The 14887-nt window shown below is 38.0% G+C and overlaps 1 protein-coding gene across 4 annotated transcripts in view; it reads right to left on the bottom strand.

Moving 5' to 3' along the window:
• Positions 1-14887, bottom strand: part of USP3 (ubiquitin specific peptidase 3) — a 214584-nt gene that overhangs the window by 26551 nt on the left and 173146 nt on the right. For 2 of the 4 annotated variants that reach the window (XM_060151443.1, XM_060151427.1), the window contains 4 exons: positions 14465-14578; positions 10818-10964; positions 6932-7038; positions 6679-6759 (listed from right to left, as the gene is read on the bottom strand). In XM_060151443.1, coding sequence (XP_060007426.1) covers positions 6679-6759; positions 6932-7038; positions 10818-10964; positions 14465-14578 — 449 coding nt within the window. The remainder of the gene's footprint in view (positions 1-6678; positions 6760-6931; positions 7039-10817; positions 10965-14464; positions 14579-14887) is intronic. The other 2 variants (XM_060151435.1, XM_060151450.1) reach the window with 2 other exon arrangements.

The raw sequence follows: 14887 nt of genomic DNA, 5'->3' as shown, positions 1-14887 counted from the left end.
GATTGTTTCCTTAGTTTCTGTTTCTGATCTTTGGTTTTTAGTGTATAGGAATGCAAGAGATTTCTGTGTATTAATTTTGTATCCTGCAACTTTACCAAATTCACTGAAGAGCTTTAGTAGTTTTCTGGTAGCATCTTTAGTATTTTCTATGCGTAGTATGTCATCTGCAAACAGTGACAGTTTTACTTCTTCTTTTCCAATTTGGATTCCTTTTATTTCTTTTTCTTCTCTGATTGCCATGGCTAAGACTTCCAAAACTATGTTGAATAAAAGTGGGGAGAGTGGACATCCTTGTCTCGTTCCTGATCTTAGAGGAAATGCTTTCAGCTTTTCACCATTGAGTGTGATGTTAGCTGTGGGTCTGTCATATATGGCTTTTATTATGTTGAGGTAGGTTCCCTCTAGGCCCACTTTCAAGAGCTTTTATCATAAATGGGTGTTGGAATTTTGTCAAAAGCTATTTCTGCATCTCTTGAGATGATCATATGGTTTTTATTCTTCAATTTGTTAATGTGGTATATATCACACTGATTGATTTGAGAATATTGAAAAATCCTTGCATCCCAGGGATAAATCCCACTTGATCATGGTGTATGACCCTTTTAATGTATTGTTGGATTTGGCTTGCTAGTATTTTGTTGAGGATTTTTGCAGCTATGTTCATCCGTGATATTAGCCTGTAAGTTTCTTTTTTGTGGTACCTTTGTCTGGTTTTGGTTATCAGGGTGATGGTGGCCTCATAGAATGAGTTTGGGAGTGTTCATTCCTCTGCAGTATTTTGGAATAGTTTTACAAGGATAGGTGTTAACTCTTCTCTAAATGTTTGATAGACTTTGCCTGTGAAGCCGTCTGGTCCTGGACTTTCGTTTGTTGGAAGTTTTAAAATCAGAGTTTCAATTTTGGTGCTTATGATAGATCTGTTCATATTTTCTGTTTCTTCCTGGTTCAATCTTGGAAGTTTGTACCTTTCTAAGAATTTGTCCATTTCTTCTAGGTTGTGCATTTTATTGGCACATAGTTGCTTGTCTCTTATGATCCTTTGTATTTCTATGGTGTCCACTGTAACTTCTTTTTCATTTCTAGTTTTATTATTTTTTTGAGCCCTCTCCCTTTTCTTCTTGATGAGTCTGGCTGAAGGTTTATCAATTTTGCTTATCTTCTCAAAGAACCAGCTTTTAGTTTCCTCTTTTCTGTTATTTTCTTCATCTCTATTTCATTTATTTCTGCCTTGATCTTTATGATTTCTTTTCTTCTACTAACTTTGGGTTTTGTTTGTTCTTCTTTCTCTAGTTGCTTTGGGTGTAAGGTTAGGTTGTTTACTTGAGATTTTTCTTGTTTCCTAAGGTAAGATTGTCTTGCTATAAACTTCCCTTTTAGAACTGCTTTTGCTGTGTCCCATAAGTTTTTTATCATCTTGGCTTTCATTTTCATTTGATTTCTTCAGTGATCCATTGGTTATTTGATAGCATACTGTTTAGCCTCCATATGTTTGTTTTTTTAGTTTTTTTTCCTTGTAGTTGATTTATAATCTTACAGCATTGTGGTCAGAAAAGAAGCTTGATACGATTTCAGTTTTTTTTAATTTACCAAGGCTTGCTTTGTTGCCCAACATGTGATCTATCCTGGAAAATGTTCCATGTGCACTTGAGAAGGTATATTCTGCTGCTTTCGGATGGAATGTTCTATAAATGTCAATCCATCTGGTCTAATGTGTCATTTAAGACCTGTGTTTCCTTATTTATTTTTTGTCTGCATGATCTGTCCATTGATGTAAGTGGGGAGTTAAAGTCCCCCACTATTATTGTGTTACTGTTGAGTTCTCCTTTTATGGCTATTAGCATTTGCCTTATATATTGAGGTGCTCCTATGTTGAGTGCATATATATATATATTTACAATTGTTATATCTTCTTGGATTGATTCCTTGATCATTTTATAATGTCCTTCTTTGTCTCTTGTAACAGTGTTTTAAAGTCTATTTTGTCTGATATGAGTATTGCTACTCCAGCTTTCTTTTGATTTCCATTTGCATGGAATAGCTTTTTCCATGTCCTCACTTTCAGTCTGTATGTGTCCCTAGATTTGAAGTGGGTCTTTTGTGGACAGCATATATATGGGTCTTGTTTTTATATATGGGTCTTGTTTTTGTATCTATTCAGCCAATCTATGTCTTTTGGTTTGAGCATTTAATCTGTTTATGTTTAAGGTAATTATCAGTATGTTCTTAGTGCCATTTTGTTAATTGTTTTGGATTTGTTTTTGTAGGTCTTTTTTCTTCCCTTCCTCTTTTGTTCTCTTGTGATTTGATGACTATCTTTAGTGTTGTGTTTGGACTGCTTTTTCTTTTTTGTGTGTCTGTTATAGATTTTTGGTTTGCAGCTACATTGAGGTTTTGATATAACAGTCTATATATATATATATATATATATATATATATATACACACACACACACACACACAGGATTAAGTTGCTGGTCTCTTAATTTCAAATGCATTTGTACTCTCCTCACAATTGCTGATTTTGATATCATATTTGTGGTTTGATGATTTCCTACCCTTACTATATGTTTACCTTTATTGGTGAGCTTTCCCATTCATAAATTTCTAGCTGTGGCCTTTTCCACCTAGAGAAGTTCCCTTCGCATTTGTCATGAAACTGGTGGTGCTGAATTCTCTTAGCTTTTGCTTGTCTGTAAAGCTTTTGATTTCTCTGTTGAATATGAACGAGAGCACTGCTGGGTTGAGTATTCTTGGTTGTAGGTTTTTCCCTTTCATCACTTTAAGTATATCATGCCACTCCCTTCTGGCCTGCAGAGTTTCTGCTGAAAATCAGCTTATAACCGTATGGGGTTCCCTTGTATGTTATTTGTTGCTTTTCACTTGCTGTTTTTAATATTTTCTTTTTGTCTTTAATTTTTGTCAATTTGATTAATATGTGTCTTGGTGTGTTCCTCCTTGGGTTTATCCTGTATGGGATTCTCTGCACTTCCTGGACTTGACTGTGTGTTTCCTTTCCCATGTTAGGGAAGTTTTTGGCTATTATCTCTCTTCAAGTATTTTCTCAGGCCCTTTCTCTGTTCTCCTTCTGGGACCCATATCATGCGAATGTTGGTATGTTTAATGTTATCCTGGAGGTCTCTTAGACTGTCCTCATTTCTTTTCATTCTTCTTTCTTTATTCTGTTCCACAGCAGTGATTTCCACCAGTCTGTCTTCCAGCCCACTTGTTCGTTCTTCTGCCTCATTTATTCTACTACTGATTCCTTCTAGTGTATTTTTCATTTAGGTTATTGTATTGTTCATCTTGTTTGTTCTTTAAAGCTTCTAGCTCTTTGTTAAACATTCCTTGTATCCTCTTGGTCTGTGCCTCCATTCTGTTTCCGAGATCTTGGATCAACTTTACTGTTATTACTCTGAATTTTTTTTAAGTAGATTGCCTAGCTCCACTTCATTTAGTTGTTCTTCTGGGGTTTTATCTTGTTCTTTCACCTGGAACATATTTCTTTGTGATGTCATTTTATCTAACTTTGTGTGTTTGAGGTCTCCGTTCCCCAGGCTGCAGGAGTGTAATTCTTCTTGGTTCTGGTGTCTGCCCCCTGGTGGGTGAGGTTGGTCCAGGGGCTTGTGCAGGCTTCTTGGTGGGAGGGACTGGTGTCCGCCCCCTGGTGGGTGGAGCTGGGTCTTGTCCCTCTGGTGGGCAGGGCCATCTCAGGAGGTGTATTTATAGGTGGCTGTGGGCTCTGGATGACTTCAGGCAGCCGGTCTGATGACGGGTGGGGCTGTGTTCCCACCCTGCTGGTTGGTTGGCCTGAAGTGTGGCAGCGCTGAAGCCTGTAGGCTGTTGGGTGGGGTCAGGTCTCTTTGCCAAAATGGTGACCTCCAGGAGAGCTCACACCAATTGAGTATTCCCTGGGGCGTCTGCCACCAGTGTCCTTGTCCCCACAGTGAGCCACAGTCAAACCCCACATCCCCAGGAGACCTTCCAAGACCCTCAGGTAGGTCTGACCCAGGCTCCTATGACTGCTTTGCCCTGGGTCCCAGTGCATGTGAAACCTTGTGTGTGCCCTCCAAGAGTGGAGTCTCTGTTTCCTCCAGTCCTATGGAGCTCCTGCACTCAAGCCCCCCTGGCCTTCAAATCCAAATGCTCTGGGGACTCCTTCTCCTGATTCCAGACCCCAAGGCTGGGAAGCCTGATATCGGGCTCAGAACTCTCACTCCTGTGGGAATCTCTGCGATATAATTATTTTCCAGGTTGTAGGTCACCCACCTGCCAGATATGGGATTTGATTATATTGTAGAAGTGCCCCTCCTACCGTCTCATTGTGGCTTCTTCTTTGTCTTTGGGTGTAGAATATCTTTTTGGTAGGTTCGAGTCTTTTTTGTTGATGGTTGTTCAGCAGTTAGTTGCGATTCGGTGTTTTTGAGAGAGGAGGTGAGCTCAAGTCCTTCTACTCCACCATCTTGTCTCCAGCCTCTCCCTCATTCTTAAGCAGAAGTTGAGCCCTCACAGGCAAATGTCTTTGACGCTTCATCATGAAAGATAATTGCCACTGCATGTGCTTCTTTGTCTCTCGAGGCAGCCTGGTTATATTTTTCATGTTGTACTGTTCAGTTACCTTGTGAAAGTCTCTGAAATATGCTGCCTTTTCATCTGGAAATTTTTCTAGCCCTCTGGGTCCTTTACTAGATGCCTTCTTGAAAACCACCAGCATCATCTGAAAATCTCGTTTTGTTGCATTTTGCAGATACTGCATGGTTTAGAAATTCTAAAGCTGACAGTAAGCTCTTTAACAAAATGAAGTCTGAGAATTCAAAGGAAAGCCAGCTGAGAATACAGGAAACATGTTTCTAGCCAAACCCTCAACACCTCAGGATGGTCTGGGCCCCCTGATGCTAATACTGATCTTTATCAGATTTCAAGGAGGCAAGAAAAATACTACTTGGGATATGAGGCAAATTCCATTTGCCACTATTCTCGTTTATAGTACCTGTCAACCACCTAAGTAAGCTGTGTCATACACTCTCCTGGATGGTCTCAAGAAAGGAACATCTCTCATCTCTCAGTATTAGGGCATTAAGTTTAAGTGAAATGTTACAGAGGCAATAAGAACCATGTATGACCAATTCAGGAGGGGTGGGGGGGGAATCAGCACTGAAGGAAGGAGGAAAGAAACCTGAACAAATGAGTGTCTCTGGGTCTTCCAATCAATCAGTCAAAAATCACCTGGACTAACGGTTTTGTTTAACATGAGGAATTATGATTCAAATAGATACCCAGATATATATATTAAGGAACAGTATTTTTTACTACATTAATATTAGTGTTCTTATTGAAATTTTAAGATGAAGTCAATCTAATTTAGATTCTATAATTTGAGGCTAATTCCTTTAACTTTCACTGATTTCCCCTCTAAATGATCAAATAATAAGTGATCAAATAATATCTGTTTTATGCTTAAGTTAGCCTGTATTCATATGACATAAATATAAAGGGAAAATGATCTGACAGACACTTGCTATCAAGTATACTGTGATATTTTCTTAATCTCAAATAGGCCAAAAACAGTTTTAGAGAAACATACTAGAGCCACATGTTTTAGAGGGAAGTGGCGTGGATGGGGCTTCCTTAAATTTCTTGTGTACTCCTGTTCAAAAGAGACAATCAACGCTGTTGTAGAGGTGGAGAACAAACTAAAAGCATCTACAAAGTGTTTTCATATACATTTTACAGGATAATTTGCTTCTACAGCAGCACCGTCCAGTAGAACTTTCTGCAACAGTGGAAATGTTCTGCACCTGTGCTGACCACTACAGTAGCCACTGGCCCCAGGGGGCTCCCGAGCACTCTAAATATGGCTAGTATAACTGAGCAACGGAATTTGAAATTTCACTTTGATTGATTTAAATAGGCACATGTGACTTCATGGTTGCATATTGGACAGTACAGTTAGAATCTTCTGTTTTGTAAGAAAAGTTTACATTATATGTATATTAATCATTATGACAATACTACCTAAAACTTTTTGACAGTACTCCCTAAAACTTTTAGTGAACATGTAATTCAGGGTAGAAACTTTATTTGCCTTCACTATAGAGGTACTTAATGACAGAACACATACTAATCCTCTTTCTTTTTTCTATCCTAGTTTCTTCTTTCTATGACTAAAAAGAACGATTAGTCATTTTAGTGGTTGGTCAAGGACAGGTCTTCTGCCTTGACTAAAGTAGTTAATACTCATCAAGGAAAAAATCTGTTCAGAAATCTCTGAAAGTAAATGTGAATTTGTATCTTGCAATTAAAAGCAAGGCCTCAGGCTTAGCCAACAGTTATGTCATCAAGAGAGCTCTCAAATTATTAGTCATACAAAAGAGTGAATGACACCATAATTTATAAAACTTTTCTGAGGTTCTTTCTTCCTCTGGTTACTAGTGGAATATCCATAGAATAAGTTTTGTTACAAACTTTCAATTTTAAACTAGTTTTAAAAAGAGGAGAAAGGTGAGAAATATGTTTCACCTGGCAGGTCAGTATCTCTGGCAGGCATTCTTGCTAAACAGAATTTTTTTGTACAAGAAGAGACATTAAGGTTTGACTTTTGTTAAGTTATAACACAAATTAATTACAACAATTATTTGGTATTTCAAGGGGGAAAAAATCTAGAACATCAAAGTATCTTTACCTCGTAATGAACAAACTGGTCCATTTTCTTGATTCTTAGAGCGTTTATTTCTGAACTGACTTGGAATATCTAATGAAAGGTCTTAAAAGGAAACAGGAAAACAACTGTTAAAGGCATATAACCACACTCAAATAATTTCAAAAATTGATGTACTTTTAAGGATTTATCTCTTTACTGTCTTAGTTTTCAAAGGAAACATTACAGTTATTATTTTAATACAATATCATATCTCCATATGCCAAATATGTCTTACCTAGGAATGGATCAAACTTTCTAGATTCTGTCCCACATATGAGGCAGTTAACCTCATTTTGGAGAATGCCTCCGAATATAGCCGTGACAACTGTAGATGCTCCATTTCTAGAGAAAATCACACAGGAAAACATCTCAGTAAAAAACTAAAATACATACGTGTAGGTGGCTCTGGGGTGTGTGTAGATATATATATATATATATATCATTTATTAATTTAAATTATAACACAAAAATTTTGAAGCTATATATAGATGTATACCAAATAAAAGGTTTAAGCCACTGTCCTCCCCCCAGCTCCTCTCCCAAACCCATTACTTTGTACAAAAGTTCCTAACAAACAAACACTGAACATTTGCCATTACTAACAGATCACGTACGTGCCTGTCTGTACTCAGGGCAACAGGACCCCTTTCCCTCAATTATACCCCTCAGAAAAGCGGGAACTGCCTTAGATTGGACCCTTTGCAAGACTTCTCATATTATGGGGAGCACTCTCAATTACTTTACTTTGAACAACCACCTTGATCAAAGATAGTTTCAGGTGTTTTTAGATGGTCATATTTGGGGAAAATGAGGTAAACAAATTTAATACATACTTAGTAATCACTGGTGGAGATATGACTTCACATTTGAAGTGCTGGATCTTACTATCAACAAGCCTTTTAAAAAGCTCACTTAAAACAATATAATAATTCCCTTGTGGAGATAAAAAAATATGTACGGCACTTTAAGAACAATAAGAAACCAACTGTCCTAATATTACTGAACCTCTCTGTGCCTCAGCTTCATCAAATGTGAAACAGGCATAACATCTATCTACCTCAGAGGCCTGGTGACAATGAAATGGGAATATACCTACAGTGCTTTTAGACAAGTGCTTACCAAAAAGAAAGACCTTAGAGTGTTGTAAGCATCTTTTATAACAATAATCAGGATCATACCTGCCTTCTGCTTTGGACATGTAACTCACAGGTGCACAGCCTGCCACGGTATGGAGAGAGAATGCACAAGAACAGCTGAGAAAGTGCACCAGTGACAGCATGATTAGCAAGCACTTATATTATTTGGCACTTACATGCCAGGCTCCATTCTAGGTACTTTCCATGTAAATCAATTAATCCTCACAGCAACTCTGAGGTAGATAAGATCATCCCCATTTTGCAGACCAGGAAGCTGAGGTTCATAGGTTAAATAACTTGGCCCAAGTTCACACAGCTGGCCTGACCTGAGCACCTGCTGTGGACACTATGCTCCTTCTCTTAATTTAACTAATATATAATATTAATGGGTAAATCAACTATACTTCAATAAAAAAATATTATTTTAAAAACCAAAATGACGAGCTTCCCTGGTGGCGCAGTGGTTGGGAGTCCGCCTGCCGATGCAGGGGATGCAGGTTCATGCCCCGGTCCGGGAAGATCCCACATGCCGCGGAACGGCTGGGCCCGTGAGCCATGGCCACGGAGCCTGCGCATCCGGAGCCTGTGCTCCACAACGGGAGAGGCCCGTGTACCGCAAAAAAAAAACACCCCAAAATGGCTTTGGGTTTCACTGCAACAACAGGAACCCACATAAAATTGTCAACAGAACAAATAAAGATGAATCAGAACAAAAATATTAATGGATACTGAGGTTCATTTGTGTGCTGTCATTAACAGTACTACAGTGAACACAGATAATAACTTTTGTGCACTTATGCAGTTACTTGAGCCAGTATATTGCTCTTTTTCGCTAATAGCAATTTGAGGTGGTTTCTGTCACTTGCAGTCAATAGTACTCCTAATACACTGAATCGTACTTCAAGTTGCTCCAAATTAGACCTACTGCAATGATGAGACAGACAAAACTTACCTGAGCAATCCTATTATTTTAAAAGTTTGCTTCCTTTTCTATGAAAGGGCTTCCTTCCTTACTGGCAAAAGAAACATACTGTAGCTTTTTTAAGTTGATCATAGGATACACATGGCTTTAGTAAATTACAAAGGGAAGATACAATGGGAACTGTAGGATATAATGGCCATTTCAGGTTTTAGATTTAATATCTGTATCACAAAGGATATACCACCCCCCAAAAAAAATCTACTGAAAAATAAAGGGACTATGACTGACCCTTTTATACTGATGTTCACACACACTGCTGCCTTTAATTAAAATGGAAACTGCTTTATTAAAAAGCAGTACATTTAAACTCAATGTACTTCTTCCTTTATAATTTCTTCCTCTGAGAAAAAGATACTAATGAATTCTTGGCTATCTGATGTGTATGGCATTAAGCTTAGTCATTATACAATGACTTAAAACAAGATTCACGAATTATTTCAAAATCACTGTTCCATTTATCATAACTACACAACGAGAGAGTTTAAATATTGGCTACTTGGACAGGCTATTATGCTGCAAAGTTCCTTCATATTGGCACTCATGATTTTCTATGTGTTAAAAAGAACACATCCGCCATTTATTTCTACCATCCTCACCCCCACCTTCAGTAGGGTTCAGTGTGTTTATACGAATAAATACAAATAGAGGAGACCTTTTTTTTTGTAGTTTTAGCAAATATGATCCTTACATCCTGAAATGCATCCTCCAGTGAATTTAAGGGAATATAAAGGAGCCTGAGTTTTGAATACTTAATAATTTTTTTATGTTCCTAACTCACTACTGGAACTTAAAATTACTATTATTTAAAATATCATGAAAGGGCATGGATTAATACTGAAAACTCATTAGTTACTAAAAGAACATCTTATATCACACAATGTGATTCCCTAAGCGTGCCCTGGGCATCAAATAAAAAAATAAAGACATATATCCTCTCACTTCACACAGACTATCCTTCATAGAGCCCAGCTCAATATCCTTTGTGTATGAATATATCATCCTAAAACAGAATTTTTCATTTAATACTATGTTTGATTGGGTGCTAGCAGCAAGAACATTTCTACCAGATCACAGGTCCTTCCCTTTCTGTACTGGATTCTAATTTGAACCATAGCTCCTAGGACCTAGGTTCAAACATTTAAAAAAGTATGGCAATTCATACTGATTGCCCATCTCTGATACAGTCAGATTGGCTGTGCGACTGCTCTGTCATTAAAAAGACCTTATCTTACACAAAATCCAATTTACGAACTGTCAGGCAATATACTACAGCAAACCCTATATATAACTTACTCTTTTCTTCTTTCTTTGGGGAGTTCGTCTTATAATCCCTTTCCTGCATAGGTCAATATGAAATTTTTCCCAAAATTTGAACAAAAGGAGACAACTAACCAAGATCCAAGCTGAAATCAAAGTCAATTTTCTCTCCCTCAGCAAAATAAACATTCTGCTCTCAATGTACATTTTGGGGTATCAGTACCTGGGAAAGCAACCCAAAAGGTTTGTTTTGTTCATACTGAGAGGCAAAAAAAAAAAATTCTGAAAAGTTACGAATGCCTCAATTTGATTAAAGAACAGACATATTTTTGGAAAATTTAAGTCCAAATGAGGCTTTAGAAAAATTCACATTCAAAATATTTTAAGCCTGTTATTAGTGAACAAATGCAATTCTTTTAGTATATGAAAACTGTCTCCCATACATTATTCAATACAGTTGGAGGAAAATTTTTAAGTGTTAAATTGTACAAATGTTTTCTATTTTTTCAAGTTTAAAAATAATCTATAGCAAATAACGATTAGAACTACACCTGGATGCAAGTACAAGATGCCTTCGATCTGGAAGCAGGAGGCATGTGCTAGTCCCCTTGGTCACGAAGTTCAAGTGCACAAAAGTTTCAGCAAAGGTCCAGAAAACTTCCCACCTTCCATTATAAATCTAATAAACAAGAACACCAGTAGCAATCTGAGGTCTTCCCAGAAAACAAAAGGAAACTAAATCTTACATGCAACATTTGTTACTTGCAGACAGAGTAGAATTCTCTTGCAGAATTGATGAGCGGGAAATACCGTTGAAACCGCCCTGGAGTTCCAAGTGCAGGTGGTCTAACAGGTAGCGCATGAACTCATGAGCGTCCTGCTGCTGATAGCCCCTTGAAGCAAACAGAAACAGTCACTGTGGGGCTCCGCCTGCCCAGCCAAACAGGCAGGAGGGCAAAGTGTTGACAAGGGCCACAGCCCTGCGCTCAGAGCACAGGGAGGCGCCCTGATTCTTCCTCCTCACTTCCTCCTTGTTTTACATGTGAAAGCACCTTCCAGACAGAATTCCACTACTGAAAAACAAGTTTGAAAACACAGAGTAGTAGAGCTAACTGGACTTCTAGTGATCTCAACTGACCTCACTTAAGAGGAAAACTGAGGGGCAAAAAAGGGGTTGTGGGACCTGCCTGAAGTCCTGCAACAGGAGAGTAACATGTCTCCTGGATGGACCGTGAATCTTCCCATTTCCCACACGGCCTCTCTAGAAGATGCTCAAATGTTAAAATTTCACATCTTAACCTGCACCAGAAAACCAGGTCCAAACCACCATTATAAGGAATAAGGAATTTAAAACTAAATCTTTAGACTGAAAGATACTAATTTTTAAACACTGGCTGAAAGGAAGAAAAACTTTATCTAAAGAGTTAAAGATGTATAGCATTCTGTACTTGCATCCTAATCTCTGATTCAAGAGATTTTTTAAATAAATAAAAACTTTAAAAGGCATTGACTTATAATTATGCTCTAGCCTAAAACTTTAATATATACAGCAACATATTCTGAGGTTACTTCTTATACTATATTCAGTCAGGAAATTCTATGGAATTCTTCTACTAATACAGATCAATGACAAGTGAACAGTAATGAAATCTGACAGAAAATTAAGCTGGTATAGTTGGAAGGTAACAGAGGTTTATGTAGATAAATCCAGCAATGATATCTAAAGTACATTCATAAAATTATGGATAGGAAAGACTACTGCCTACATTTTTACAGGCATGGAAGGCTGAGCCTGCGCGTCCAGAGCCTGTGCTCCCCGGCAGGAGAGGCCACAACAGTGAGAGGCCCGCGTACCGCAAAAAAGAAAGGACAGGAAAAGCTGGGCATGCTAGGAAGCCATAAGAAGTGTGGCAAGTAGATATATGTCTGCTGGGAAGTTCAAACTCAGGAACAGTTTCCCTGCTAAGTGACTGGCTTTTGGTTTGGGTGGGAAAAGAGAAAGAATAGCTCTGATGATTTCTATGTCCAAAGCTGTTGATTACATTTAGGGTACTTTTTTTTCTGCATTTATTTATTTATTTAATAGAGGAAAGTTGTTCCTACTTCTACATGCATGATTGTATTTCAGGCTCCTCACTTTTTTCCCCCTTTGGCCATGCCGCGCAGCTTACGGGATCTCAGTTCCCCGACCAGGGATTGAACCCAGGCCACAGCAGTGAAAGCCCGGGATCCTAATCACTAGGCCACCGGGGAACTCCCCAGGTTCCTCTTATATTCCAAGGTATCACACTCCCTAGATACTGTCACATGTTAATCAAGGAAAATGGGCTTTCTAAACCTTAAAAAATTTTACTTTGGGATTATAAATACAAACATAATTCAAGACCCCATTGCATTTCCACTTCGGCATGTTATAAGAACTTTTACCCTGTACACATAATAGGAGTAACAATTACGAGAAGAAAACCCTACCTCACACCTGGGCACTGTGCAGTGACCCTGCACTAAAACTTTATTCATGATATAATCTCAAGATCTAGAGCTAACCAAGAGAAAATTATTCTCTGATTACATGAAAGTGAGGAACAATCTGAATTACTACAGAACGAAGAGAAAGCCCTGCTAAGAACACACAGACATCCTATTCCGATCAGTCACTAAGGAAATCTAAGAGTTCATATGTAATAGGAATCACTCCGGAAACGCCATCCGAATTTCTCAACCTGGTTACCTATTCCAAAACTTCTTTCCCTTCATTGGTAGGAATAATAGAATGAGTAAAATTAAGCAGCTAAAAACTAAATCATGCTCACAGCTGGGCTAAAGAAACCAGAAAGAACAGAGATACGGGCAGATTTAGATGAAAAGTGGAATTCTATTAGATGAAGAGGGAACTGAGTCACCACGGGAACCAAGTAGAAGAGTATAAAGGTGGTTGGTGGGCCTCACTGGGGCATGTGGACAAATTACTGTTAACACGTCTATCGCTGACCAACACCATGAAGACCTGGGTTCTAATTCTGGTCCCAACACCTACTAGATGTATAAAACTGAACAAACTACTCTCCTCTGTCTCAGTTCCGTCTTCTTTCAGATGGGGCTAACACTTCTTACCCTGATGGGAATTTTGTTGTGTTTCTTAATGAAGGTCAGATATAAAATACCTAAAGTGCTCGACACATAATAGGCATTCAACAAATGGAAGCAATTGTTATATAATAACCAAACACAAAGATTAAATCCCCATCAAGAGTCTAAGTAGGTGATTGTTAGAAATTTTATATCAAGTCCAGACGTGATTAGCAGTAACTTAATCATTTCTACCTTTCCTATTTAGAGTCAGGAAATTCTAAAATTCTTACAAAATGATTCTCTCCTTCTCAGGAGAGATTTAAATAACATGAAATATAAAAGAAATTTCCTTCAAAACAAAGACCAGGGTTAACAATAGTCAAGTACGTCTGATCCTCAAGGCTAGACTCTTTGGCAAGGCAACAAATTATAGTCCTTTGAAGCTGTTACCCTTTAGACATTTCTCCGTAATACCAATATATCTAAACCACTCTGAGACAGTAAAGCAAGATGTATTGCTGAGTTTTACCAGAGCGTGCTGGTTTTAAAAAAGAAAGAGAGGGCTGTACAAGGTGCCAAAAATCATGACTAGTAAGAACCACGACGTGCTTCAGAAAGATAAAATCAGCAGAAGGTGGTGAAGGCTGCTGTCAAGCACCCGCAGTGCTTCAGATCTGCTGTTACCTACGGGGAGGACTAGCTTAGGAGCAGAGGGAGATGTCTCTGACAGCAGGGCTCTTTCCCCACTCAAGCGAGACCAGATAAAGAACACGGGAAACGCTGTGACTCTATAACCACATTAGGAGATGATGTGTTAATTGTGTTACCTTCTGGAAAGCAAATGAAGCCCAATGGACTTAACTACAGTCTTGTAAGGTCTTCAGAACCCAGAACAGTGAATACGATACCCTGGTTTTCTACTGATCACATTTGGATTTTTTTTTTTTTTTTAGCTGAAATAACAGGATGGTGTATGATGATAATTACTCTGTATAAGATTTTGAAAAAATCAAGGAAATTTTGTCCAATATGTTTTCCTAGAGCACGTAAGTTATTTATAAGGGCTCTGTTTTTATAACAACAAAATGCCCTGCCTTTTTTTATAACAACAAAATGCCCTGCCTTTTGTTAAAGATTTTTCTAAGGTCTATTATTTAAACACATTTGTCTAGTAGGATATATCCAACTTCTGCTCTTCTCCTTAAAAAACAAAACACTGGTTTCATTATTGAGAATACCACCACTCTGTTGGAAATTGTTCCAGGAACAGTGTAAAGACTAATATTAATGTTTTAAATATCCTTCATTAAATAATACTTACCTAAAATTCGGCATAATCTTCCAAACAACATAAAATAAGGACTCTGGGCTAAATGCAGTCTGGCTACCTTGCCATAATGCACAGAGTGTCTTTCTAAACTCTTCCACCAAAGACCTAGAAAAGAGCAGGGGATGATAAGACCCTCAGCATTAGTGAGAGGCTGCTATTTCAATACATAATGCCAAACTGTCTAAAATCCACAAATAAAAAATGAAAACATAAAAAGAGTTTGGTCTCTTCTGAACTCAACCTGACAGCTAAGTACAGCATCTCAGAACCCATACAAATAGCAGTGATTACAGACAAAACTAGTTTTTTAACTATATGGTGAACTCTGAGTATGCCAAAGTACTGCCATACTTGTAAACTAAAGCAATGGATAAGTCACAAATCAAATTACCTAAGAATGAAATGTTTCCAAAA

Source organism: Lagenorhynchus albirostris, chromosome 1 (assembly GCF_949774975.1).
Source record: "Lagenorhynchus albirostris chromosome 1, mLagAlb1.1, whole genome shotgun sequence".
NCBI classification, from domain to species: domain Eukaryota; kingdom Metazoa; phylum Chordata; class Mammalia; order Artiodactyla; family Delphinidae; genus Lagenorhynchus; species Lagenorhynchus albirostris.
The sequence above is the reverse complement of the archived record's forward strand: the minus strand, read 5'-3'. Positions and strand labels throughout refer to the sequence as shown.